This window comes from Cucumis sativus, chromosome 6, assembly GCF_000004075.3.
Source record: "Cucumis sativus cultivar 9930 chromosome 6, Cucumber_9930_V3, whole genome shotgun sequence".
NCBI classification, from domain to species: domain Eukaryota; kingdom Viridiplantae; phylum Streptophyta; class Magnoliopsida; order Cucurbitales; family Cucurbitaceae; genus Cucumis; species Cucumis sativus.
Window position 1 is genome coordinate 14698446 of NC_026660.2, and position 27831 is coordinate 14726276.

The window sequence follows — 27831 nt, forward strand, 5'->3', positions numbered from 1 at the left end:
TTGGCCTTCTTTTTATGTCCATTACACCACCTACTTTGGGACAATTGAGGGATAAAAACAATCAATTAGTCTCATCAGTCCCAATCAAATCAATCAATCACGATTATGTTTGATAATTTCAAGTAATGGAGTAAATACACTTAGATGTTTAGTTCCATAAAAGAGATGAGGGTATTAGGCTTCGTTTCATAATTATTTAAACAAAAGAGTTCCATTTCTAGCCAAAGTTAGAAAACATAAACAGATTTTAAAAAAGTGTTTTATAAGTTTTCAAAACAAGGTTTGGCTTTTGAAAATATTGATAAAATGTTAATAATAAAAGCAAAAAATTTAGAGAGGTGGAAGAGTGTTTATAGGCTTAATTTTTTAAAACTTCAAATAAAAAATTAAATAGTTCTCAAATTATTTGTAAACTTAATAGTTAATATAATCTAGTAGTATTAACGAGTGATCGATAAAAGATTCCATACTTGCACCTAAACATAAATTTAATATACAAAAATGTTAACTTGGGTCTAAAGGGAAGTCGAGAAACAATTTTGAATTTTAGCACTGAACAAACTTCTAAATTTAATATTATATCAATTATATATATATACATAAATTGAGGGGTCGAGTCCTTCGAAACCTATGCTAAATCCGTCATTGCCAACTACCACTTTAGAAGTTCATACACTGGATTCAAAATGGTTGAACAAAAAAGAATACAAACAGTTGAACATGCGAGGCAGAATACAGATCTGTATCATATATTGTAAATATAATGGGAATAACATTAGCCAATGTTTATGTCATTAGCGTAGTCAAAGAAATAGAATGTGAAAAAGGCAATGGCAAGCACAAAAGACAATACATATCATTTATACAACACAGACACAGTAATGGCTATAAACTAAGGCTACAAAATCAAATTCACCTGTCAACATTGATGGATGTGTCCCAGTTGTTCGATAGACAAATAATTTACCCATTTCTGGGTTGTCTCTGTTCCCACCTTGCCAACATCGGTTCCCACAATCTCATCTTTAACAAGTTTACTGCTACTGATTTCTGGTGTCACAGTTTGAAGATCTTTGTTGATTTCATTGCCACAAGTTTCAGTGGAAGGATTGTGAGGGGAGGCTCCATTGATGTCGTTTTGAAGTAAGCCGTAGCTAAGACTCACATCTTTCCACTCAGTGTTCATAGATAGATGTTCATGCCGAGTCAAGTAACGCTTTAGTTCGACTTTGAGGTTCCTGATCGGCTGTTATGATAATATGTACCACATATTAATATAAATCTGAAGGTAAAAACTGAATTATGAGCAAACCCAAAATGATCTCTCCAATTAGTTCACAAAGACACGTTAAGAATTCGACAAATGAAAATATAACAGAAAATGTAAATGGTAGAGAATCAACGCAAATACATAGTTGAATGGCAATGCAATTAGTTTGTCCATAAACAGAGGAGAGCAGTTTATTATTACATAGAAGATATCAAGTTATAGACCAAAGGTACTCATAGAATTGAGAGTTTATCAACGCACTTTTACTCGAAACTTTTAAGGTAAAATCTTAAATAACATAAATCAAATACAACTAGTTTGAAAAAAATGGTAGTGTTTGGTAAATTAAAAAACAAATTCAATGTAAACACTTATAAAAGAAGTCTAACCAAACATTAAGTGTTTAGATTTTAAATTCATTTAAAAAAGTGTTTAAAAGAAAATGTATTATCGAAAATCAATTTTTTCTTAATTCCATCCAAACGGACCATTAGTCGTTCGGAGCACCAAATAACAAATTTAAGGCATTCCAATTAAACATCCTCTACCGTTAAAAATAAAAGGGATCACCACAGGGATCACCCCGACTCCAATCCATTAACTGATTTATGAAATAGATCTTTCTCCCGGAAAATCCAAACCCATATTGGCAACTCAACGTTTCACATCAATAACAATCTCCCTTTTCTATAGTTCGCGTTATGGATTGGGGAAAGGAATTAGCTGTTAGACCTGCCACTCGGGAAAATGCTTAGAAATACGAAAACTATTTGTTCTTCAAAGCTATGTAATAAACCACTTTGTAGTAAAGTAGTTCTAATCAAACTATTTTTTCTAATTTTAATTATCATAAAAAGCACTTCCAGATATGATGAGAGGAAAAGCTAAGATGTTCATCACTTTACCTCAGCATTGCAAACATAAGCAAGGCGAAAGAAATCAGCAGATACCCAATGCTTCCCAACTGACTCAGCCAATTTGATCTGAGCAACCCAATACGACGATGTCTCCATCTTGTCAAAACGGCAGTTACTACATTTCTCCGCCGTATGGTAAGGCGTGCCACCGTTCTTCAATTTCAACAACCGAGGCCTCGCAACCGGCGTCTGAGGCTCTACAACGTCATTCCCATCACGCAGACCCTTAACAGCCGTTTCCGTAACTTGCTGTTGGATACCAGGGCTCTTCTTCTTTAGCCTCGGATTCAATTTCTCATTAATCTTCCGATCAACAGTAGCATTGACCGAGATTTGAGCTAATCGGGATTTGGGTTGTTTCTTGACACCCCCAATAACGGGATTAGTTAATGGCTTTTCATTAACTACAGGTTTAACCGGTATGTTTGAGCTTCTAACAGTTCCAAAAACGCGATTCTGCCTAATTGCAATAACAAGATTCAGACGCTAGTACAGAAGAACATGATTCAAAATGAAATTGAGAATAATACTGCGTAGTAGTACCTTGAAATTTGAGGTTGATGGGCGGTGATTTGGGGTGCTTCGGAAGGCTTTCGGGTGAATTTAGGTTTAGAGGAAATAGGCTTTGCTGCGGATTTGAAGCAAAATTGAGAGAAATCAGTCATAAAAATTCAATGGAAATGAATGTAGGAAAATAGGGAAAAAGATCAATACCTGGAATATGAGTGAGTTTAGGATCCATGAATTGCAAGGAATTGAAAGAGCTTGAGTTGAATTAACGCCGATCTTTGTACAAATCCAGATGTTGTGGAAAAAGGGGAAAGATAACGGATGAAAATTTTGAAAGTTCAAAAAGTAAAGAAGGGCGGCAACGGATCCTGATTTAACCAAATGGGCCGTCATTCAAAGTTCATAGCTCTGTTTTAGAGCCCAAGATAGTATTGGGCTTCATTTCTGGTAATGAATGTGGCCCAGTTCATTGTTTGGGGAATTTTGCTATGATGCCCTTTTATTTTATGTTATTTTGCCATGGTTTCAAACCTTTTTTATTTTAATTACATAATTTCTCAATTCGAGCGTGAAACGATTTACTCCATAAAATTTTACATTTGTAATAATTTAGTCACTAAACAGAATTTTAGTTATTATTTTAAAATTTATAAATATTTATTATTGTGATAATTTAACATGACTTAGTTGTAAGAGATTTTGAGATTATATTTTAATCAAAATTTAAAGATTAAGGGTTGAATAAAGTAGTTCAAATCTACTATTTAAAGCACATATTTGAAAGTTGCCAATCATATCTAATAGAGTCATGGTCACATTACGTTTTTAATATAAAAATTGATAGTCTTTTAAATAACAAAAAGTTTAGGGTAAGAGTGGGCCAAAATTCATTTCATAATACATTGCTTTTGAATGATAATAATTTTTTAGAAAAAGGATTATAAAATAAAATACTAATTAAACTTAAGTGTTCTTTTTTTTTTTTTTAAGCTTTTGGTGATTCTTAAACCAATAGTTTATTATCAATAAAAAAAATAAATTGAATAGGGCTTTTAAGAGGTCAAAAGCATCCTTTTACCAAAATTTCAAATTGTTAATCAAATTCTACTAATTTATATTACCATTTTTTTAATCATATCTATAAACTCATTTAACAAAGTCTAACGATTTCACTTTTGTAATTTCATGAATCACGACTTTGTTTTTTTTTAGCCAGTAGAATAATAACAAAAAAAAAAAAAAAAAACCTAAAATAATAGCATATATGATAAAAGAATAAAATATTTGCATATACATTACAAAAAAAAAAAATGGTAAAAGAGTAAAATATGCATGCCAACTACTGTTTTAACCAATTTTTTTGTCGAATTTTTTAAATTAAAAGCTATCATTGATAGCCATCTATCAGAAAACTATCACTGATAACAATCGATAAGGAACATATCTGTGTCAGTTGAGTTGAGCTCATGTTGACATAATTTTTCTATATTGCTATTAACGTAAAATGATTTCACTAACATTATCTATCAAATGATTGTATTAGAAGGATATCGTTGATAACAACTATAAGCATTGGAAGAATATTTTTTATATTTTTGAATTGATGAAGTTTAATTAGGTTATCAATTGATATTTTTTATAGCTATACTATCAATGATATTATTCTATTGCTATCAATAAAAATATCTATAACGATAGCAACATGAGGATATCACTGATAACATTTATAAGTAATATCTGTAATGATACTATATATCAATGATATTAAGGTAACACTACTAGATGTTGTATTTTTTTTTTCTTTTTTAGCATAAATGGACAAAGAAAAGAGATCAAATAAGCATGCTATCGGTAATAGCTTTCAATCACTAATAACATACTATCCATATGATACTTTATATCGTTGATACTATAAATAAACTGATATAGAGAGAACAACGTCACAGAGAGAGAGAGAAAGAGAGAAGGAACAAAAGCTTACTGGTGAAGAAGGTGACGACCACAATTTGAACTTTGAAGAGATTGTGGCGGTTTGGAGATGACAGACACGAATTGAAAAGGTTGAGGTAGATGATGTTTTGTCGTTCGGTAGAGGAGGTTGTGTCAGTGCTGGATTGAACAGACGGGCACGAGGGGGCAGTGGTAGTGACAGGGCCGGAATATGGTCGGATTGGAGATGGCCTTCTTCGCGGGAGGATTTGAGAAAATGAAGGATTTTAGATTTGGGGAAAAGATTTTGTAAATTATTTTATGGTTTTTCTATGACATCAATTAACTTTCACGGAAAATGTTATTCGAGAAATTCCTTCTTTTTTCACCAAAAACGCAAATTTTTCCAATTTGTGACAGTTTTTTCTTCTCCCTTCCATTTTGTTATATACACAACTTTCATAGTAGACAATTTTTGTTGTAGTGTATAGTTACAACTTTTGTTGAAATAAGTTATTGATTTCAGGTTATGCTATATATCAACATTTATATGATTTAGAAAATCAAAATTCAAGTTATCAGTGACAAACTTATGAAATACATATTGACATATGAGACATAATGTCATTGATAGAAGTTAGAGACGAAAGAAACTGAAACATAAAATTGGCATTTAAAAAAAAATATATTATTCTCTTGTGCTACATGTTATCTTTATTTCTAATTTGTGCTATTTGGTGCAATTTTTTCTTTTTTTTTTTCCTACAATTTTCATTTGGTTTTCACATTCTTAATCCTTAAACTTAAGTTTGATTTCATTTGTCATTGAATTTCAAAACACTACAGTTTTATAGTCGAGCTTTGAGTTTTGTTTCAATCTAGTTCTTAAATTTCAATATCTATAAATCTATACTTGATTTTTTCCCCAAATATATATAAAACTCAAATAATTAAAAGTGAAATTATAATATTTTGAAATCTAAAGATTGAATTGAGTTCAAACTCTAAGTTTAAGGATTAAAAGTATGAGATTATAAAACGCATAAACCATTTGGTGTTCACAGGTTAAAGTTAGTAGAGATGTTCAAAATTGGTTTGATTTTGTTGTTCATTTTTCTATAAGGTTTCTATCAAACACATTAAATTGGAGGACCTAAGTAAATGGGTGGTTAAAAGCCAAACCAACCTTTGCAAAACGGAAAATATAGATATTCAAAGAATGGCCATTCATAAGGTCTTTATGTAAATATAACCAACATTCACTATACATATTTGACTCTATAATACCGTTTTCTCATTGTTTTGTCTCTCTTTTCTATTGGGTTCTTTATTACAAACACTTGACTTAAAACACACATACTTGGTCAATATATGCACATATTTTTGTTCTTCTAACTTCAATTTTGGTTCATTGTGGTCTATATACTTTCAAAATGTTCATTTTTATCCTACAGCTTTAGTTCATACATTTTTATAAAAAAAAACTATAATGAATTAAAAATATAAAAGTAAATAATAAAATATCATAGTAGTATCAATAATCTACAAGTATTGAGATATGGATATATTTTTCATGGGCAATTAATTTTGAGTTGATTTTGTATGTGAATAGGCATTATGCTGTTTCATGGAAATTGTAGTCAATGTCTCTTTTACTCTCTTTTTTTTCCCCTTCAAATGGTTGCAATCATTTCCTCACTTTCCCTTTTAATTTGCTCGCCTTTCTTCCTTTAGTGAACTAAACTACAAATCCTCTGGAAACACAATTTATTTTTATTTTTAGATTTTTTTTAAAGATTTTGCTATTTATTTTACTATTTTTTTTATAATACTCTACATTAAATATATATTTGAATTATTATAAAACTAATTTATAATAAAAGTAATTTCCATTTTAAAAACCAAAATAGAGTTAAATTTCAAATTATTTTATTAATGAAATGTATATCTATATACTAATATATTAATAAAAATCTATCTATATACCCATAAACTTTGATATAAGTCTCAATATTGCTATTAGAAATAAAATTTGAAATAATGCTATATATTTTGTAAATATTTTAGTTCATTCTACTTATATTTATCAATAAACTAACCTATGAATTTGCTTCCAAAATCTACCACAAACAAGTAAATGAATAATAAAAAGTTTTTAAAAGGTCAACAATAGACTAAATTAATAGTAAAGATTTAAGTAGGTTTAAAATTTATTAAAAATATGATTTGTAGTTTTAGAGAGAAATTTTTAGGTGTAAAGACTTGGTCGTGATTCACTTCTCTACTAAATTCCAAGCACCAAACGAATCCATGGTTTTTTTTTTTTTTTTTTCTCATAAACTATATTATAACAATGATGAACTTATTATGTCAATTACTTCTAGAAAGGAGAGATAAATTAAGTTTTAATTAAAGAGAAAATTGTACTGTTTTTCTATCAACAATTAAAATGTCAATTGTGTAGTAGGCTAGCTAGAACCCAATAAAAAATTTAGGTTTCAACTTTTTTATGAAATAATATTTCAATCTTAATAATGTTTTGTGAAAACATTTAACACTTGATTGTAATAATAATTAACTAACTTAATATCCTCTTCTTTCTTCTATTTTGATATGATAAATCTTTTTTATGTTAAAATATTTTGTATAATAAGTATGGTGGTATTATTTGTATTGAATCACAGACTAATTGTTAAACTTTCATATGTTTGGAGGTGAGTTGTATTAGGTTTTCTTTAACTATTATTCTTTCAAATAAAAACTTGATATATTAGAGCATTCATTCAAACTATTTTTCCACATAACAAAAATAATTAAATTTAGATTTTTTTCAAAAACAAAAAAAATTGACGAATTATTACGCTCCAAAATAATATCATTAAAAAACTACATTTTATTATATTTTTCTATTAAAAATTAACTACATATACAATTGGATAGATTTTGTTTGTAAATTTATTTTATATTTTTATTTATAAATAAATAGAGAGAGAAACCCCAATTTTTTATCCAAGATAAATGATAAATTTTTTATTCAAAAAAATTAATGATGGTATGCTATTAAATTACCATGGAACATTTTAAACTAAAAAAAAAAAACTATTTTGCTTACACTTTTTACTACAATGATGAGAAATTTTTCTATTTTCAAAGGGTTGTAATTTAATAATGAAAGTTTAAAAATTGGGTGGGTTTCTTATGTTGACCCTAAAATAAAATAAAAGAATAAATAGCGGTGGGTTGGATACGTTATCCTCTCCAATTCGATGTTAAATATTAAATAACTTATAAATTATGTGCTTTCTAAACATACAAAAACAAAACGACATGTTTAATTCAAACTCTTTGTAAATGATTTACAAACATTTATGAACATAGACTTAGTTCGTATTTTCTTTTAAAAAAAAACAGTCCACCTTGATCTACAGATCAAATTTAAATTCATTCAAACTAAATGAATGACAAAAAGAAAAAAAAAATTCTATTGATAGACTTTATTTGATAGAATCTAGTGTTAGTTATATTTTATAAATATTTGTAATGATTTATCTTTTACTATAAATATTTTGTTTGTTTTATTTTAATATTATTTTTTGAGTAATGTGGTTTCAATATAAATGAATAATGAAAAAGAAGCAAAAGAACAAAAGCATGTGAAGGAGGCGTTGGATTGGATTTGTTTGTCCACAGATATCTCTCGTACATATATTTATTATTCTCCCTTTAATTTGTAATTAATAATTAATAATCAATAATCGTACTTGTTTTAAACATGATTAAAATAAAATAAACTACACCTACACGCATCTAATCTCCATTATCACTGTCATTTAAAAAAAAAAACCCTAAACCAAAGGGGGAAAAGAGAAGATAACTCCAGATTTTGAAAAGTGTAATGGAAGATATATTTTTGTTTGTTTTTATCCTATTTTCTAAGCAATTAATCATTAGACATTAAAGGTGATTAAAGTGAGTATATAACTAACCCTAATATGGATGGCATCAAAGAGTCACCTGACCTTCATCTAGCTGGTATTTATACATTAAAAGATAATTTCAACGTATTTTCGTATATTTTTCCACATATGTGCATCAACAGATCTCTTTTCTTGTAGTGTATGTGAAATCCAATTCATTTACACTCCAAATTTTAACTATCATCAATAAATATAATATAATTTAGTTAGTACAGTTATTTAAACTATTGACTTCAACGTCATAAAATAACTCTCGCCAAACAACACAAATTTCATATTCTCTCTTCATAGTCACTTGTTTTTCTAGTATAAGTTGAGAGTGAGATTTTAATAAATGAAATCCACTTTGTCTTCAACACATATATATACATCTATTGAGCTAAATTCTTGTTGCGGCTTATCTATATCATTTGTTTTAATAACCATTCATTGAAATATGATGTTTTTTTAAAAAATTTAAACTTTCTGAGTTATATTCAAATTCATGTCCCATGGTAATTAATTAAAAAGTAATTCAAAGACGACAGGGTTTTTTAAAACAAAACTCCAAATTGTTATATATAGGAATTATTCAAGATGCTTTTATGAGGTGAGGACTGGGGAATGGAGATTATATAAATATATGCATATAAATCTCTGGTATTATTATATTATGAAGCCAATTTAAATTTAATAATGAAATGCATATTAATTAAACAAGTCTTTTTTTAAAAAAATATATATATTAATTTATGTGAGATAATTAAAAAAAAAAAAGAGAAGGGTTGATAAGAAGTATTTGGCCCTTCGGCTGCGATTTATATTATAAACGATTTACGTAATGAATATTAGAATAAAAGTAAGGGTCCAGAATTGCGGTCTAACAAGAGACAACCAGGTCAGCGTTCTAAACTCAATTACGTGTCAACACGTGTAAGATCTATTCTTAACTGCTGACGTGGGTAAAATTGATTCGCTGCTAACTTTTGATCCGGGCTCAACAATAAAGACTATAGAGTCAGAATATTATTTTCTTATCTCCATAATAAGAAAAAAAAACAATTAAATTTTAAATTCTCTATTCCACTTTGAAATTTAAACTACAATATCTGAAAGCTTTAGTTCTTTTTTTTTTTTACAAAAGAAAATTAATGTATAAAGAATATCTAAAAGGAAAAGAAAAGTTATCAACTTATCATATTGATTTTCTGCCTGCAAGTTTAGGTGGCTGAGCCGGCAAGTTGGTGAATAAAGAACAATATATGTGTGTGTGAATTTCTTTTTCTTCAAAACTTCACAATTTAAATTTGAGTATGAACAACAACTTTGAAGAAGAAAGATGCTGTCTCCTTAAAAGTGGATGTAGACAAAAATCACAGATCCACCGTAGTCCTTTTGTGTATTCTTCTAATTCTTATTCCTTTCGTCTTCATATTTGTGTTCTTTTGCATGACTAATATACTAAAAACATGAAAGAAAAGTAAAGTGTAAAAGGGAGATTTAACTACAGATAACACTGATCTTTTTGTTAACAAATTCAACGAAGTTATTTAAAAATGGCAGCTGAAACAATCCACTCATAAAAAGAAATACATTGATTAATAAAAGATTAAATACAAATTGGAAATTAAAACCCAAGCTAAATCGTCCATTATGATATATAAGGGTGTGATTAATGTGGTGTGAATAATATCGTTATCAAGACATGCTTACCTAGGAATGAAGAATATGGTGATATGTCATTGTTTAGTGGATGTTGACAAAAAAGAAGGCAATATTTAAAACCAATTGTTATATATAGGAATTATTCCCCACATTTTCGTGACTATGAAATTTCAACTTTGTGTTATTTAATTTAGACCAAGTCTCCACAATTTTATAGAATTAAATATACCATATATAATAACTCATGATTAACATTATTGTTGAATAATTAAGTTCACTCTATTAGATTTTCTCATCTCCTAATGTTATTGGATTATGAGTTAGAAAAAAATGATAAGAAGAAAATTTTATAATTCATTTATTATAATAGTGATGGAAATATTGTATCATATATTAAAATGTTTTCTACGATTCAAAAAAAAAAAAAAAAAAAACTAAAGAAAATAGTATGTATATATTCTTTTCGTTTGACAATATAGAAGAATATAGAGAATTCTAAACCTTAAGTTTGAATGATAAAGAATGAATTTCAGGAAACTTTGAAGGATAAAATAGAATATTTTATATTTTAGGATATCAATTTGAAAATTGTTCATAGCATTCTAAATTTATGAATTGTTAAATATGGAGTAGGAATATTTCAACTGATCAAATAAATATATATATATATATATATATATAATTCCTACATTCGTGATAATAATAATAACATAAACCATAATAATAATAGTAGAATATATATAGTATGCAAGTTTAACTCGTTTAACACATCCAAAGTTGTTGTATTAAAATTAAACTTCAAATCTCTATTCCATCCTCAGAATTATTGGTTTTTATTGTCCAAATCACAAAAAATAAGGTTTAGAAAATTGAACTACATATATATAGATCTTTTAATCATTAACACTCAATTGCCAAATAAATTATGTTCACATTGAATATATTATATATATAAATTGTCAAATATAAAAAGATTGATAAAATATTTACATTTCATAAGATATTGAAGCATATGTATAAATTGTCAAATATAAAAAGATTAATAAAATATTTAGATTTCCTCAGAAAATGAAGTACAATTTTAATTTTAATTTTTTCATGAAAATTAGAAATATTAAACCCACCATAACTTTTAATAGCTTGCCCAAAAAGGAAAGAAAAAAAACTATATGGTTTGAGCAGAAGACTTTATTTATCAAAATATATGGCTTTTAAAAAACCATGTGAGTATACTAATTGCTATATTAATGGTTTGTAATTTTGGTCAATATGTCATAATAAATATTTTACCATCACTAAATTAATATAGCTCAAGATGGTCGTTCAAGTTCAATATGTAAAATTTTGCATTATAATTAATTGTGATTTTGAGTATTTGACAACTCAAGAAATTAGTAAGCTTTTCTTCCAATACAAAATAAAATTTATTAAAAAAAACTAAAATAATATCGATAAATAATTGAAATATTCATTTTTGAGAGAAGAGGGTCCAAATCTACATTTTCTTTATTGCATCACAAAACAATATGTAAAATCAAACTTGATTTATAAAGTCTTCTTTAAATTATGTATGCTTTGATTTTTTTAAGTACATATATTTCTTTTTCTTTTCTTTTTTCAACTACAAAATCACAATTTTTTTCACCTAACTTTACCAAATTCTTTGTTCAATACAATAAAAACGTTGAGAAATACTGCTGGAGAAAACAAACATGTGATCATAATATATATAGTATGCACACACATTTTTGATAAAATGTATTTTTAATAAATTTTCTTTAAGGGAAAGAGTTTGATTCACAAAAAAACTACTTTTCTAACACATTATTTTTCAAAATTTAGATTGTTTTATAAGATATCGATAAAACACAAGAAAAAAAAATTTAGAGGCAATCAAATTAAATGTTTATAAATTTGGTTTCAGTATGATTTGATATTTGAAGCTTTAGCATTATAAACTTGTGTTTTGAGTTTATAATTTTTCAAAATGTGTACATCTCCATCAATCATAAAGTTAAAAGTTTTAAGTTTTATTATTGTACACAAAATTAATAGTTTTAAAGTGAGTATAGCTCAACTGACACACGTATTCGTTAACCTAAAGAGATTTGCAATTCAAATTTTCTACCTCTATCGTACTAAAAAAATGTTATTAGATCGGTTTGTTTAAATTTTTTTTTTTTTTTTGTGTGTGTGGTAGAAGACGTTTGACTAATTAAATTATAATAAATTATGAAGACAACTTGGAGGATGATCTATGGCACCTTTTTTTTTTCTTCTTAGGTAGGATAGATGTATTATATTTGCTTCTTCTTCTTATGATGACCATAATAATAATAGACAATAAAGACTAATTAAAGTTATAAATACTGCAAAAAAAAAAAAAAGCCAATAAGAAGAAAAAAAAAGTATTATTAGACAAGCAATATATACTTTTATACATCTCTTTTTCATCCATGTCAAAAATAAGAGATGGTGACAAGTTGAAAGATACGTATTCATCCATAAAAACATACTAATTAAGCACGTAGCTCTCAATTGTTTATATGTAACTCAGTACTTCTCTTTGATTATAAATAGTAATTAAATGCAGTTCAATATTTACTCATTTCTATACGTCTCATTCTTATTCACACACAATGTAATAAAAACAAAGGAATAATTTGATACGCAACAAAATAATATTAATGTGATGTTGTGTTGATAATCCTATATTAATTAGAAGAACCAAACAACTATCACATTTCTTATAAAAATAGACGAGTTACTTATCTAACTCTCATTTGATTATGAGATTAAACTTCATGTTATTTAATATGAACCTAAACATGTATTCAGTCTAATAAAAAAATTGATCTCCCACTTATTATAAAACATATAAATAATTACTTTTCTCATTGTCAAATGATTTTCATAAAAACTTTTGTATTACAACTCTCAAAGAGCCGTTTGGAACAAATATTATCTACGACTATAACAACCACATTTTACTATAGGAAACACTATTTAAAAATCTTCAATTAATTACAATAAACATATTATTTTTAAACTCTTTTATTTATTTATTTTTATTCTTTTATATTATTACGTTTACTATTTTCTTATCAAACTAAAACAGTCTACACACTAAACACATACATATTATTACAATCCATACTGAAATAACGTACACACCAAACACAAACTTTTCTAATAAACTATAATAACTTATAGGACTATAATAACGCACTTCATAGTTTTAGTGTTATGTAATGGATTGAATAAGATAATACGTATATGAAAAGATGATTGAAGTATGTTGATTATGGGTAGTGTTTGAACAATTAGAGAAAGTGAATAAAAGTGAGTGTAGATTAAGATGGAGGGAGATGGAGAGTAGTTTTATATGTTGGATTGTTGTGAAGTTGACATAGAAATGAATGGTGGATATGGGAAATTGAAAAATGTTGCGATGCTTTAAATATGGAATTAAATTAACCGTAAGACGTCAATTTTAGAAGAAATAAAAGAAAAGTTGATGTGTTTATTATGGATATTGAGTGACACACAGGATTTGTTTGACCTCGGACCTATCATTATTTATTAACAAAATTATGAAAACTCACCACCTAACAAATAACACATAATCACAACAATTTTATCCAATAATCATATCAATTTTTGAATTTCCATATTGATTTTATAACTTAGTCACTTTGTTACGTTACCTTTTGGGGTGTTTTGTTTTCATTTAGTAACTAGGTTTCCAATTTGACAATTTTACTATTTGGGTTGGAGTTTTAATTGGTTTAATTTGGTTAATAAGTTTTAAGAATCACACTAATTTGAATTTTAGTTTTTTTTATTGGATACTCACTTCCGTTGATTAATTAATCTAGTATTTAGTTGACAAATTTGAGATTAAATGTAAATCTTGAAATAAATGAATTAACTACAAGTAAAATTATAACATTTTAAAACTAAGGTTTAGTTTGGACAAAATGTGTAATAGAAATCAATGAGAATAAAGAAAGAAATTGGATCCATCTGTGTGTTATGCAATTGTATTTGTACATAAAGATCACATCCAAATATGTAATGAAATAACACAATTTGATTGATGAGTTGAACGTGTTTAATTTGATTATGTTTGAGAATTCCGTCATATCGTTATTGTTATAGCTATCATCATTGTTACTATCGTTACATTTTTAAACTTTGATATTTGTATTGCCTACCAATACTACTTGATCCTTAAATTCAGAATTTTAAGTATATGTAATAAAAAAAATTCAATTATATTTGAAATTTAAGCTTATTATCACATTTATTCATGAATGAAATTTGATTGTGATTACATCAATTTTGTTTATAGTTTAATAAACAAAATCTTATAAATACTAAATGGAAGTTACTCAAAATTGAGGGTAACTTTTTGAAACTCATAAGATGTTTGACTCACTCTTGAACTAAGAAATAAAAAACTAAACTCAAAATCTGGAGAAAAAAATATTTTTTTGAGTAATAGTAATAAAGTATAAGTGTGGTATGAAAGGAGGAATCTTCATAGTTCATATGTACAGTTCTAATTCCCTTCTCTCTGTTTGTTTCCCTACGCGTTCTAAAGTCAAAGTCATCGCCTTACACTTCCAACCTTCCCCATTTTTATATTTCCCTTTATATCCCCTCCCTTTCTTTCTCTTCAAATACATACATATCTCTCTCCTAATTAACCCCTCTTTAACAATTTATTTACATTTCTTCTTCTTCTTCTTCTCTCTCTCTGCAAAATTTTCATGGCCGGAGGTGGCGCCGGAAGGTCCTTGGAAGAGACGCCGACATGGGCCGTCGCCGCCGTGTGCTTTGTTTTGGTTCTGATTTCTATTATCATCGAACACATTCTCCATCTCATCGGAAAGGTACACCCCAAACCCAAATACGGCATCGTTTCATCACTTGATCATCAAACCCCATTATTATTTCCTTCCTTTTCTTTTGTCTCACTTTTTCAAAATTGGATTTTAGTGGCTAAAGAAGAAACACAAACGAGCTCTCTACGAAGCTCTGGAGAAGATTAAATCAGGTATCTATTTGTCGGAAAATTAGATAATTTAATTTAAATTAAAAAGAGTAAAATGAAGATTTGATCATAACGATGAAATGGCAGAACTGATGCTGTTGGGATTCATATCGCTGCTGCTGACGGTGGGACAAAGCCTAATCACAAATGTTTGTATACCACCTGACGTGGCAGCCACGTGGCATCCATGTAGTCCTCAAAGAGAAGAAGAATTAACTAAAGAAGCTGACCTCGTCGATTCCGACCAAAATCGTCGAAAACTTCTCGCCCTCTCCCATCACGTCAACGCCACCTTCCGCCGTTCCCTCGCCGCTGCCGGTGGTACCGACAAATGTGCTGCCAAGGTATTTACAATTATTTACACAACCAACTAAGAGATTCATTAATTATTAATTAGTTAAACAAATGTTAGTTTACAAAAAAGTATTTGATTACGAAAACGACACGTCGGAGTCTTTGTAAACGATTTTGAAAAGTGAGTCCTTTTGAATTGAGTCTAGTTATCTACATCCACAAGCAAAAACTGTTTAATTAAATTTGACATCACCATTTCTGTTGCATCAAATTAAAATTCGACACCTGTCAATTTACCAAAAAAATCTTAATATGTACATTAATATATATATAATACTGTATTTAGACTAAAAATATTAAAAAAAATGAAAAACTAAACTTAAATATCAGTTTGCACGTATAACAAAATTTATATCTAGTTTTTGTTTTAGAGGTTTTATCATATTTATGGTTTTTAGTAATTGATTGCGACATACTCTTATTTATTGATAACTTTAACGGTGAGTAATTTAAATATGACACAGGGTAAAGTTCCATTTGTATCGGAAGGGGGTATTCATCAGCTACATATATTCATCTTCGTACTGGCAGTTTTCCATGTTTTGTATTGTGTTTTAACTTTAGCTTTGGGCAATGCCAAGGTAATTTCATTTAAATTTTCATATATATATATATATATATGTATGTATAAAGATTATTTTTTAGGATGATCCAGTAATATGTTTTTTCAAAATTGAAATATATAAACAGATGAGAAGTTGGAAGTCATGGGAAAAAGAGACAAGAACTGTGGAGTATCAATTCTCACACGGTAAATCCAAATATTTTAATTTCAAACAAACTTAATTAAAAATGTATAGATAAGAATTATTTATGCTAATGATTGTGTTCAAACACAACAGATCCGGAACGGTTTCGATTTGCAAGAGACACGTCATTTGGGAGAAGACATTTAAGCTTTTGGACAAAATCCCCTTTCCTCATATGGATTGTAAGTTGAAAAATAATCTCTCTTTATTTACATTATTAATTAAGCGGAAACAGACTTTATGAGGTTTTATGGACTTTGGTTAATTAGATTAGGGACCACCACTTAATTAATACCACACCATGTGCTTCCCCTTTTCTTTTTTAATTTCTTTCCAATTTAATTACTATCCATAGTTTTGGAAAATTACTATTAGCAACTCCTAAATTTTGCAAAGCTTATGATTATACTTTTCTTTTTTTTCCTTTTTTCCTATGATCAATTTTTTAGGGCGCTGGGATTGTAAAACGTAGCGTCATTGAACGTGTTTGAATCATTATGTTATATTAATATTTCTTTTACCGTTATTTCCTCTGTTTTACGTATTTCTTTTGCCTTTTTAGGGGACACTTTTTTATCCTTTCACATTTCTTTGTCTATGCCCTTCGCCCCCAACTTTTTGTTCTTTTATTTTAATGTTTAAATATTCATCTCTCTAACTTTTATTTTGATATTTATATTCTTAATTTTGACTCATTTGGATGGAAAAAATACCTCTATTTTAATGCTTTCAAAAATGGAACCTACATATCATAATAGTCATTTTTAAAAAAGTATAATGACTTGAATGAAAATAAGTACATATTTTTATTTATGATATGTTTGAAAAACATTTCGAAATGTTTTTAGAAAATAAATGGTTTTGTGGCAAATTTTAGTTAATAAAATAAACAATTTTTTTTCTCTAGTCTTTGATTGGATTCTTTGAATGATACACTCTAGAATTTTATAGTTTTTATTTTGTTTAAAAATATAGTATGTGATTTTAAATTTCATACTATATTTATTTTTTGGCCACATAATTATGAAATTGATGGAACCTAAGGTAGAAATGGTTTTACGATGTTGACTATTTTTTGGTTATTAACCAAAATTCTTGCTTTGGCGATCAATCTCTTTTAACCCTTAGCGTGTGCATGGCTTCTAATCATTATCATTGGCTCCTGATTTTCCCATACTACTAATTTAGAAAATCATAATATGAATAATGAAGGACATCAATCAGTGCAAATTTATTATTATATAAAAAGTCAAAAGAATTATTGGAAGTACTCTTTCTTTTGTCGATCTTTTCTTCTCTTTAATTCTTTGTTGGTTGCAGCCCTAATTAATGAATCTTTTTTCTTTTCTTTCTTTCTTTTTGTGTGGATAGGTTTGTTTCTTCAGACAATTCGTTAGGTCGGTTCCAAAGGTTGATTACTTGACCTTAAGACATGGTTTCGTCATGGTTAGTTCAATATTGTTTTTAAATAAATATATATATATGTGTGTGTGTGTGTGTGTTTTTGTGATAATTTGAAGATATTTTTAATTTGAGGTTTAAAGCAATTAGCATATGATATTGATTAGGCACATCTGGCACCGCACAGCGATCAGAAATTTGACTTTCAAAAATACATAAAACGATCTCTTGAAGAAGATTTCAAGGTGGTGGTCAGTATCAGGTAAAATGTGTTACCAATTCAGCCCCTCTTCATTTTACTTATTCACATATTATTATTCCCTACCCCCCTCAAAGCTTTAAATTAATTTAAACATCTTTAATTAACAGCCCTCCGATATGGTTCTTTGCTGTCCTCTTCCTACTTTTCAACACCCACGGTGAGTGGAATATCATAATTAATTATTACTTAATTAATTAAGCTAATTAAATTATATATTATAATGAATCAATCTTAATTTGTTTGTTTGTTTGGCAGGGTGGAGGGCTTATCTATGGCTACCCTTTGTTCCGTTAATTGTAAGATTGAGAAATATATGGTGTCAATTTGATATTTAGGGATAATTAATAGCTTTCTTTTTTGGTCTACTTTTTATTTGATTCATTAATTTTGGTTTGTGTTGAAAATGTTATCGATATAAAAATGGTGGTGGTGGTGTGTATGCAGATAGTGTTATTGGTGGGGACAAAGTTGCAAGTGATAATAACGAAAATGGCGCTGAGGATACAAGAAAGAGGAGAAGTGGTGAAAGGAGTGCCGGTGGTAGAGCCAGGGGATGACCTTTTTTGGTTCAATCGCCCTCGTCTTATTCTTTACCTTATCAATTTTGTCCTCTTCCAGAATGCCTTTCAGCTTGCCTTTTTTGCTTGGACTTGGGTATTTCTATTTTCTTTTTTTTTTAAGTATTCTTCTCTCCTTTTTCTTCTCATCTATATGTTTTTTATTTTTCCAGAAAGAATTTGGGATGAAATCTTGTTTCCATGAGCACACAGAGGATTTGGTCATCAGAATAACAATGGGGTAAATTTCACTAACCACACCCAACATATTCTTATTCCATTTACACTATGCATCAAAGTTAGGTAAATTTTATATTCCCCTCATTAATTTTTTAAATTATAAAGTCTCATGTCACAAATATTGCATTTTTTCTTCTTCCAAACATAATTACATCAGCCTCCGTATATATATAATGTGCATCAATATCCTATCACATAATTTCATATGATAGAGTTTTGTTTTAATACTTTTTTTTCATTTCACATTTAGTTCTTACATTTTGGTTTATTAATTTATGTCTTTTCAATATATCTTTAGGTTTCCAATTTTCAAATTTCATAAAAAGAAAGGCTAAAAGAGACTAATTTATATATTTATAATAGTAATAAAGTTATAAAAGTAAGACATGTTTATGAAGCATTTGGAACACGGAGTTGATTATAATTATATGGTGGGTATAGATCAAAATGGTATAATTGATGTTCAATCAAGTTATCTGCTTTAGTTTGTGTAAATTACAATAAAGTGATCATATTATTTGATTATTGCATCAGGGTTCTCGTTCAAATCCTTTGCAGTTATGTCACATTGCCACTTTACGCTCTAGTCACACAGGTATGTTTCACTAAAAAAAAATGCATTACATCTCAAACCCATATAATATAAATTCTATTCCATTATCATTAACTCTAATTAAAATTTTCAATTATTAAGATGGGTTCGACGATGAAGCCCACGATTTTCAACGAAAGAGTAGCGACGGCGTTGAGAAATTGGCACCACACCGCTCGTAAACACATAAAACAAAATCGTGGCTCAATGACGCCGATGTCGAGCCGCCCTGCAACCCCCTCCCACCACTTGTCACCCGTCCACCTCCTTCGCCACTATCGAAGCGAATTAGATAGCGTTCATACGTCTCCTAGAAGATCCAATTTCGACACCGATCAGTGGGACCCTGATTCCCCTTCCCCTTCCCCTTCTCACCACTTTCATCGTCGTCCCCATCCCGGCGACGGCTCCATTTCCAACCATCACCGTGATGTGGAGGCCGGGGATCTTGATGTCGATGTTGAATCGCCTCAACCCGACCGAACGACCCAGTCAATAAACCCAACAAATATTGAGCACCATGAAATTGACGTGGGGTCTAACGAATTCTCATTCGATAGAAGAGTTGATAGAGTATAATGCTAATTTTAACTTTTTTTTTCTTTTGTTAATTGCTATTATTGTAGGCGAGATTCAATCTTGACCGTTGATGATTGGAGTTATTCTTTTTGAAATGATGCAATTTTTTGGTTGCATTGTTCTGTATATTATTATCACATCATTTGGGGTGAGGTTGGGGGTTGGTATAATTATAAAGGAAAAAATAGAAGTAGAGCTTTTCTTTTTCTTTGGTTGTATTTATACACTTTATTGTTGGTTGATGTAAATGGGAGATTTTTGTGGTTTTTTTTTTGGTTTTAAAAAGCCAATTTCATTTAAAGAAACTAAACATAACCCATCAGACTTCTCAATAGAGGTTGAGAAGAGCAAAATCCAAAATAATACAAAGAAATGAGTTACTTAGGTAGATTGCAATAAACAAACCAATCCAATTTGTCATTACAACACTGCCCATGTAGGCCAAGCAATGTGGCATCCTATTTGCACCACAGGCACACCAATCAAAGAAGAGGACATGAGTAAACTCGCTCAACTTCACAATCTCAACAACGACCCCCCGCTAACTCCAACGAAATCATACTCTTTATCATTTTTAGTTTTTGTCAGCATCCTCCTATAAGCAATAAATTTATTTTAAGGTTACTTTTCTTTCTTTTTCTTTTTTTTTTTTTTTTTTGACTTTGGGGATACCTTTTACATTTGCTTTGCTTTTTATTAATTAAATAATGGACCACTTTCACATGGGTAATTTAGACTTAGATTCTCAATTATTCTTTTGGTTCATAGTGTGAATGTGAGCCATCTTTTAATTTGTTGACATATTTAAGTTTGGATTGAATCTTCAAAATCAAAATAAAAATGAGACCAAATCATCAAATATCATACATTATTGAGTTCATTACCATAAAATCTAGTTGCTTTTACCACTCCAATATAAATGGTCTACGACAATAGTTATTTTCTATCGCGAACAAAATCTGTGACAATTATTTATAGTCATAGTATCGCCTGTTGTGGAAATAAATTTTTTATGACAGAAAATAAATGTCATTATTTTTTATTCTATGACAACAAATAACTGTCATATTTTATTTTATAACAACAAATAACTGTCATCATTTGCCTATTAACGACATTTACAAAAATGTTGCGAATTCGTTTATTATGACATTTTTGTATATGTCAAAGATATATCAATCGTGACAGTTTTTATAAAAATAAATGTCATCATTTCGGTATTTATGACAGTTACAAAAATTTCTCAAATTCATATATTATGACAATTTTTCCTGTCAAGGATATGTCAATTGTGACAGTTTTTTATAAAAGCAAATGTCATTGTTTCGCTATTGACGACAATTATAAGATTTCACGAATTTGTATATTATAACATCTTTTCCTGTCAAAGATAGGCCAATCGTGACAGCTTTTTATAAAATTAAATTGTCATTGTTTTAATATTGACAATAATTATAAAATGTCATGAATTCGTATATTATGACATTTTTTTCTTGTAGTATATTCCTCAAATACTAGAGTTTTTCACTGTTCTTCTTGTCGCTATTCCATTACACTAACCAATACATCACACTCATATGGAAACAAAGAGTCGACCTTTAATATATATACGCTATAATACACTTTGTAATATTCGTACATCCATTGAAAGGTAGTTTACACACAAAAAGAATAAACATTAAGATCTTTAGGTACCAACAAGTTTAACATTAGTACATTGGAACCAAAATTTTTCTACCAACCATACAAAGGTCCTATATCAATCCATTGCTCCATGTTGGCTTCACTGCTCCAATGGATTCTTCCAAACCTAGTAAGAAGACAAAATCTCATTTTAGAGTAAGAACATTTAAAAGAAGGTTTTATTTAAAGCTAGTTAATACACAGAAGAGAACAATAACCATAACTTCAATTATAACATTTCCAATCAAGTTTGAAAGATTTTACAAGTACATTAAAAACAATTGTGAGATTATAAGAGAATAACTAGAGTGTTGAAACTTGTAAGTATATAAGCGGTAAGTTACAAATTATGAAAAAAATATGTATATACAGTCAAGAGGGCTGAAAATAACAATGCAAACTGTCAAGAGGGCTAGAATGCCCTTAATTCCCCCCTTCCCCTAAATGATTAATCAATTCAAGTCGAGGGCTAGAAATTGACCCATGTAAACTGTCCAATTCCAGCCCCCTAATTCCCTCATTCTCCCCCATTGCCCTTAATTCCTCCACCCTCCCCTCTGCCTTAACTAAAAACGCAAAATCTATATATATATATTTTTAAAATGAAGAAATCAATATGTATGGAAGGATGGTAAAGTTGAGAATACATAAAATAAAAAGGAAGTTACAAATAAATTGAGGGTTGGAAATTGACCCATGTAAACAATCCAATTCCAGCCCCTAGGCACAATTGGATGTGAAGCAACAGAGTATATTCAAATTCTAAAATTACAAATAATGCTTTCCTAACTGAAATATAAGTATATCCTTAAGTATGCGTCCTCTAAATGAAATATAACTTAATTTGCAAACTCAACATGAAACATGATCTTATTCAAACTTGCAGAAAATGAAAAACGAAAAGCTTGTAAGATGCACAATTCTTCATGAAAAACCTGAACTTAAAGAAAATGGAAAATGAAAAACGAAGTAGATTCAAATTATAAAATTAGAAATAACGTAATTTTATAATTGAGAGGTCGGGGGTCGAATTGCGACAATTTCTGCTTGTTGTATGCCCTCAAATAAAAGGGTTCCATGAACACAGACTTATACTTCAAAAATACATGAGTCTTCCTAAGAAAAAAAATGCAGAAACATTCATATTCGTTTAAATTTAATTCTCAGTTGGGAACATATATGTAAATGTGAGATGGGAACTTTTAAACTTACCTCTATGGTCCTTTAGTTTGTTAAAAAATATGGTTTAAACATTTACATACATGTCCTTCATGTTCAACAAAATTATATCCACAAAAAAAGATCAACAAAATACTTCAAAAAAAGTTTACAAAAAAGTCTAACGCTAAGCACGATATATGTGCTTAGATAGGAACTCTGTCCATTCAGATCTAACTTCATCGATGTCACCTTGATAGTATGTACATGAGTTTGATTCAAAATAAATGACATGATGATATTTTTAAAATTGGTATACTTACGATATCTACAATGCAAATACTGCTTGACAAAATTATTTCACGCATGAACGGCATGACATAGTACTCGCATTCTACTACCCCTGATTGTTTGGAAGACTATGGATGCACATACAACAATATACATGTATGTTAAAAGTAATAACTAATTTACAACTATCCTAACAGACAAATTTACATACCTTCATGACCTTCCAGTTTGACTTTTTTTTTTTTGTTTTGACACTAGAAGAAAACTACCCTACAATGACAGTTATATATCTCAAAAAATGAATGGAAGAAAAAAAAACTGTCACGAAATATAAAATTTCGCATTTTTGGCGGGAAAAGACGGAATTTTTCGGAAAACACTTTTCGTGACAGTTATTAACTGTCATAGAATGTTAGGGTTAAAATTTTTTTCTTTTTTTCTTTTCTTTTCTTTTTCCTTTTTCTTTCTTTTCCCTATTTCCTTCTTCCTCCCCGTGCGTCCTTCCCCTTCTCCCCAGCCGCAACCGCCGCGCCTCTTCTCCTTCCTCCCGTACGCCGCGACGACTCCACCGTCTCCTTCTCCTTTCCTTCTCTTTTCTCTTTTCCTTCCGCCGTTCCCTTCCGTCTTTCTTTCCGCCGCAGCCCAGCCGCCCCATCCTTCCCCTTCTCTCCGTTCGCGAAGCAAAACCGCCACCGACCGACCTCCATTCCTCTTCTCCTTCCCGTTCGCAGCCCCGCCGCAAACCGTCGCCTCCCTTCCCTTCCATTTTCTTCTTCCGTCCGCAGCCCTGCCGCAAACCGCCGCGTCTCCCCTACTGAAGCCGAGCGCCGCGACCCTTCTCCTCTTCTCTTCAGTTCGCAAAGCAGCCGTACGCGTCCAGATCTGCCGCCGTCCAGATCTGCACCGCAAGACCGCGTCGTTGCCCTTCCGCCGCTGCCCGGTCCAGATTTGCGTCGCCGTGCACAGCCTCACCGCCGCTGAAACCGTTTCCGCGTCTTGTTCTGTTTCCCGTCGAAGCCGAGCCACCGTGTGAAGCAGTAACCGCCACGTCCGCCGCTCACAACCGCCGTCCACCGATCCCTTCTCCTCCGTTGTCTGCACTGCCGCGCGACTCTCCGGCCGTCTGTATACGGTCTCTCCGTCGCACGTCGTCTCTTCGCAAAGCTACTGCTCGATTTCTTTCGCAAAACACTAAATGAAAAATGCAATTATATCAAAGTTGATGTCCTAAAGAAGAAAAGTAAAAGAGAAAAAGGGATTTGGGGGCGAAACTCCGGGACGGGGACAGAGGGCCTGAGAAAAATGGCGGCAAGGCAGAAAGCGGTGGCGACGCTGCCTAATCTAATTAGAACCCTTAAAAATGATCGCCGGAAGCCTGGTTTCAGCCAGCCTCTTCCGTCGTTGAGACGTGCCTTTTCACTTTACGATCAGATCAATCTCATCGACAATGTCCCTGAAGATCAGCTTCGTTTTCAACGGTACTGCCCTAACTTCTCCTTTTTGTCTTTTGCATCGATTTCTTTCCTCAATTTTATATCTTTGACTCTTTTATGCGGGGATTTAAGGTATACTGAGACGGGGTTCACTGTGAATGGAGTGGATTATGAGGGCAGCTTGCTTTGTGTTGGGAATTTGTTGATGTCTTGGACTCCTAAGAAATTTTCGGAAATTACGTCTGATAGGTTTGCTTTGCATTTCTTGTTCCTAACTTACAATACTCAATTTACTTCCTTTGTTCTTTTTGGTGATTGAAATGTTTTTTTTTTTTTTTTTTTTTGCAGCTTATCTATCTTCCAGATTGTGCGCCCTATTCCAGGTAAAATCTGTTGTTGTGTTTGGAAAATGTGTTGAATTATTGGGCATTGTTGAAGTAGTTTTAATACGAGTGTCTAAAGATACCTAGATTTGACGTTTCTATTGAAATGTGTTTATTACTAAAGGACGTCTGTGATTTTCCTTGGCAATTGGTGCCCAAATGTTATATGGTAAGTTGTATTGTCCTGTCAGATTATTGAGGTGAAGTGCAAGCTGGCCCGCGACTGTGGACGAGTAAGGTTCTTGGACTAGTTTTTCTGTGCTTGAGCATGAGCAAGACTTTAACTTTATCATTCCTTTCCTTCTTTCAATACTGTAACATGTGGGGTAAGATTTTCACGTCTGCCTTAGACGAGGATATCATATGAGATAGTGCAGGTTGTGGCCTAATTGTTCCTTTGAAGTATCCCACAATACAACCATGCCTTAGTTTTGCTGTTTAAATAATTAGATTTTTGATAATTTGACTCGTGTACCTAGTTAAAAATGTAGACGGATCTGAAGCTTTTAAACAGGAAGATGATGAGGATTTTTTTTTCTTCACTCTTTCTCGTTTTTTTCTTCCTTCTCTCTCTTTCGGCTGATAAGCAAGTCTACCCTCCATATACCTTTCTTTGGCACTCCGGACCGGTCTTAATACTCCATCCAGCTAGGTGATAGCTTCTAACCTCTGCCGATATTCACACCTTCCCGATCCCGATACTCTCTCTATTTTGATTATGCTAGAAGAGGGAAGAGGACCAAATGAGATATTTACATCAGCTAGCTAATGTTGTAAGGGACGTGTAATATGTTATAGAGGAGATGGGAGAATGAATCTAGAATTTGTAAATTTGTTATTGAGAAAGGGAGGAATAACATAATTAGAGTGGACTCGTAATATTTATCAATTAAAAGCTTCTTGAATATGTGAAAGATTTGCACTTTTCAGCCATTGAATGAATTACCCAAGACCTAAACTCTTGTTTCTTTATTCTTTCTCTGATTCTGAGATGAGGATGTCAAGTGTACGTTTCTGTTAACAAGGTTTATGGTTTTCTTTCTTAGGCATTCTTCTAGAATCTGACATGAGAGATTACTTCCATTTAAAGTTGAATGCATAAGCTAGCCTGTAAACCAAATATTCTGTTTATTTTCGAGCTCTGCCGTCATCATCTTAGTGCCGTGTATTGTTCATATTTGCTCTTTGCTAGCACATTTTTGTTGATTTCTACTGTCAACTGATTAATTTTCTTAATTTTAATTTTTTTTAAATCTTTCTTATTGTCAGAAATTCTAATACTTGGCTGTGGGAGATATACTGAACCAGTAAATCCTGAATTGAGGCAGTTCATTCGTTCCACTGGCATGAAGTTGGAAGCTGTAGACACGGTACTTTTGGTTTGAAATTATGTTGTTTGTCGAATTTGTCTTGATCCATAAGATAATTACTTTTCATGCATCTGAAAATCAAGATTTTGAGCTATCTTATGGGTCTGTGACTATTGGTGGGAAACAGTATATTCTTTGTTTAGGATAAGAAAATAGGTGGGAAAACATCCACCAACCATAATAGCCTCGTCAAAAGAGATTGTAGTGGGTTACTGTATTGTCTAGTTTGTGATAAGATAAATTAACGTGTCATCAATTCACCAGTAACATCCTCTTTTCCTTACAATCCCTTGATCAGATGGGTATTAAAGACTTTTTAGTGTAGGATATTAAAAACCACATGTTTCTTCATCAATAAAAAGAAAAGAAAAAAAAACCAACCCACATGATGTAGTGGAAATAGGATCTGAATTATAGGTGATATTTGAGAATGATGTTAAGTTCAACTGTTCAAGAACTATCTTTAGAGCCATATGTCAACTTTTGCTTAAGAAAGAAACAAGTGGGTTGTTGTTGAGTAAATTACCAATTACAATGATCAACCGGGGACTTGCTAGTTTAAACAGTGGGCTGTTTGGAATCTCGAATGGTCTCATTTTGTCTAAATTTAACTAGTTTTTGACACGATGGATAATTTGTTACTGTAGATCAAGTAGTTATCTGCACTCTCTCTTTCTCTCAAGGCAAATCATCCATGTCCAGCAATTCTCTTCATATCCTATGTATTTCCGTACACTACAAACCTAATCGATATTTGATATTTGAAAAATGAGGGTACTTCAGATATAGGGCAGAATTATGCACTCTACTTGGGAAGAGGGCTGTCTCTTCTTGTACAACTACTTTTCACTTAACCTTTAACCTCAGACCTTGGGGAGGTTGAGAGTACATGTATAGACCAGTTGACCTATGTTCGAGTTGGCATGTTTATCCTTAACAAAGCTTTGTTATTTGCAGAGAAATGCGACATCAACTTATAATATCCTAAATGAGGAGGGTAGAATTGTAGCTGCAGCGCTTCTGCCTTATGGAGTTTCTTCATGACCCACCGCCCAGAGCCAGACTCGGTTGTTGTTATGGATGCCTCTAAATTGCAGGATTCTTCTACCTCTCAAATCTTACAAGTATTACTTAGCGCTTTGATCTCTACTCATTTGTAGACTGACTACAACTATCGAGTCATTTGGTCCTTTTTGCTGTATAGATATACTGTTATTGTCATAACCTGCCATCAAGAATTATAGTGTATATATATTAAAGTGTTGGCTATTTTTTTGTACATTGGTGTGAAACTTGTATAATTTCAAATTTGTCATTCTCAGCTACATTATTGTCATTCTAATGGTTCGTGTAATGGTGGAGCTGCATGGAGAACAGAATAAAACTATAGGAAATTGAGAAATGTGATAGTTAATAGTTGTTGTAAATTGGAGAACGATGACAGTTATTTAACAAAATAAATTGTCACGATTG

The 27831-nt window shown here is 30.7% G+C and overlaps 3 protein-coding genes across 3 annotated transcripts; 2 read left to right on the top strand and 1 right to left on the bottom strand.

Annotated features, from left to right (window-relative positions):
- Nucleotides 1–714: 714 nt before the first annotated feature.
- LOC101212258 lies at nt 715–3041 on the bottom strand. Its single transcript, XM_004149496.3, has 4 exons — nt 2902–3041; nt 2731–2815; nt 2176–2647; nt 715–1246 (listed from the first exon to the last, which is right to left on the bottom strand). The coding sequence occupies exons 1-4, from the start codon at nt 2927–2929 to the stop codon at nt 920–922; spliced, it is 912 nt and encodes a 303-aa protein (XP_004149544.1). The 5' UTR covers nt 2930–3041; the 3' UTR covers nt 715–919.
- Nucleotides 3042–14851: 11810 nt separating this feature from the next.
- LOC101212018 (MLO-like protein 6) lies at nt 14852–20309 on the top strand. Its single transcript, XM_011658916.2, has 14 exons — nt 14852–15145; nt 15252–15309; nt 15394–15650; nt 16125–16241; nt 16351–16411; nt 16503–16591; nt 17781–17855; nt 17978–18072; nt 18180–18229; nt 18328–18368; nt 18517–18726; nt 18803–18870; nt 19404–19464; nt 19564–20309. The coding sequence occupies exons 1-14, from the start codon at nt 15023–15025 to the stop codon at nt 20038–20040; spliced, it is 1782 nt and encodes a 593-aa protein (XP_011657218.1). The 5' UTR covers nt 14852–15022; the 3' UTR covers nt 20041–20309.
- A 3309-nt stretch (nt 20310–23618) lies between these two features.
- On the top strand, nt 23619–27627 carry LOC116404593 (NADH dehydrogenase [ubiquinone] 1 alpha subcomplex assembly factor 3-like). The gene is made up of 5 exons (XM_031887561.1): nt 23619–24650; nt 24738–24854; nt 24954–24988; nt 26258–26358; nt 27316–27627. Exons 1-5 carry the CDS (start codon nt 24475–24477, stop codon nt 27400–27402), a joined length of 516 nt encoding a protein of 171 aa, XP_031743421.1. The 5' UTR covers nt 23619–24474; the 3' UTR covers nt 27403–27627.
- The last annotated feature ends 204 nt before the right edge of the window (nt 27628–27831 follow it).

Bases quoted from the DNA above. Each gene is read 5' to 3' on its own strand.
- LOC116404593 (XM_031887561.1), top strand. From the start codon at position 24,475: ATGGCGGCAAGGCAGAAAGCGGTGGCGACGCTGCCTAATCTAATTAGA. The intron at 24,855-24,953 runs GTTTGCTTTGCA...TTTTTTTTGCAG, and splicing joins TCGGAAATTACGTCTGATAG to CTTATCTATCTTCCAGATTG. The intron at 24,989-26,257 runs GTAAAATCTGTT...TCTTATTGTCAG, and splicing joins GATTGTGCGCCCTATTCCAG to AAATTCTAATACTTGGCTGT.
- LOC101212018 (XM_011658916.2), top strand. From the start codon at position 15,023: ATGGCCGGAGGTGGCGCCGGAAGGTCCTTGGAAGAGACGCCGACATGG. The intron at 16,412-16,502 runs GTAAATCCAAAT...CAAACACAACAG, and splicing joins GGAGTATCAATTCTCACACG to ATCCGGAACGGTTTCGATTT. The intron at 18,230-18,327 runs GTGAGTGGAATA...TTTGTTTGGCAG, and splicing joins CCTACTTTTCAACACCCACG to GGTGGAGGGCTTATCTATGG.
- LOC101212258 (XM_004149496.3), bottom strand. From the start codon at position 2,929: ATGGATCCTAAACTCACTCATATTCCAG. The intron at 2,816-2,901 runs GTATTGATCTTT...TCAAATCCGCAG, and splicing joins TAAACTCACTCATATTCCAG to CAAAGCCTATTTCCTCTAAA. The intron at 2,648-2,730 runs GTACTACTACGC...TATTGCAATTAG, and splicing joins CATCAACCTCAAATTTCAAG to GCAGAATCGCGTTTTTGGAA.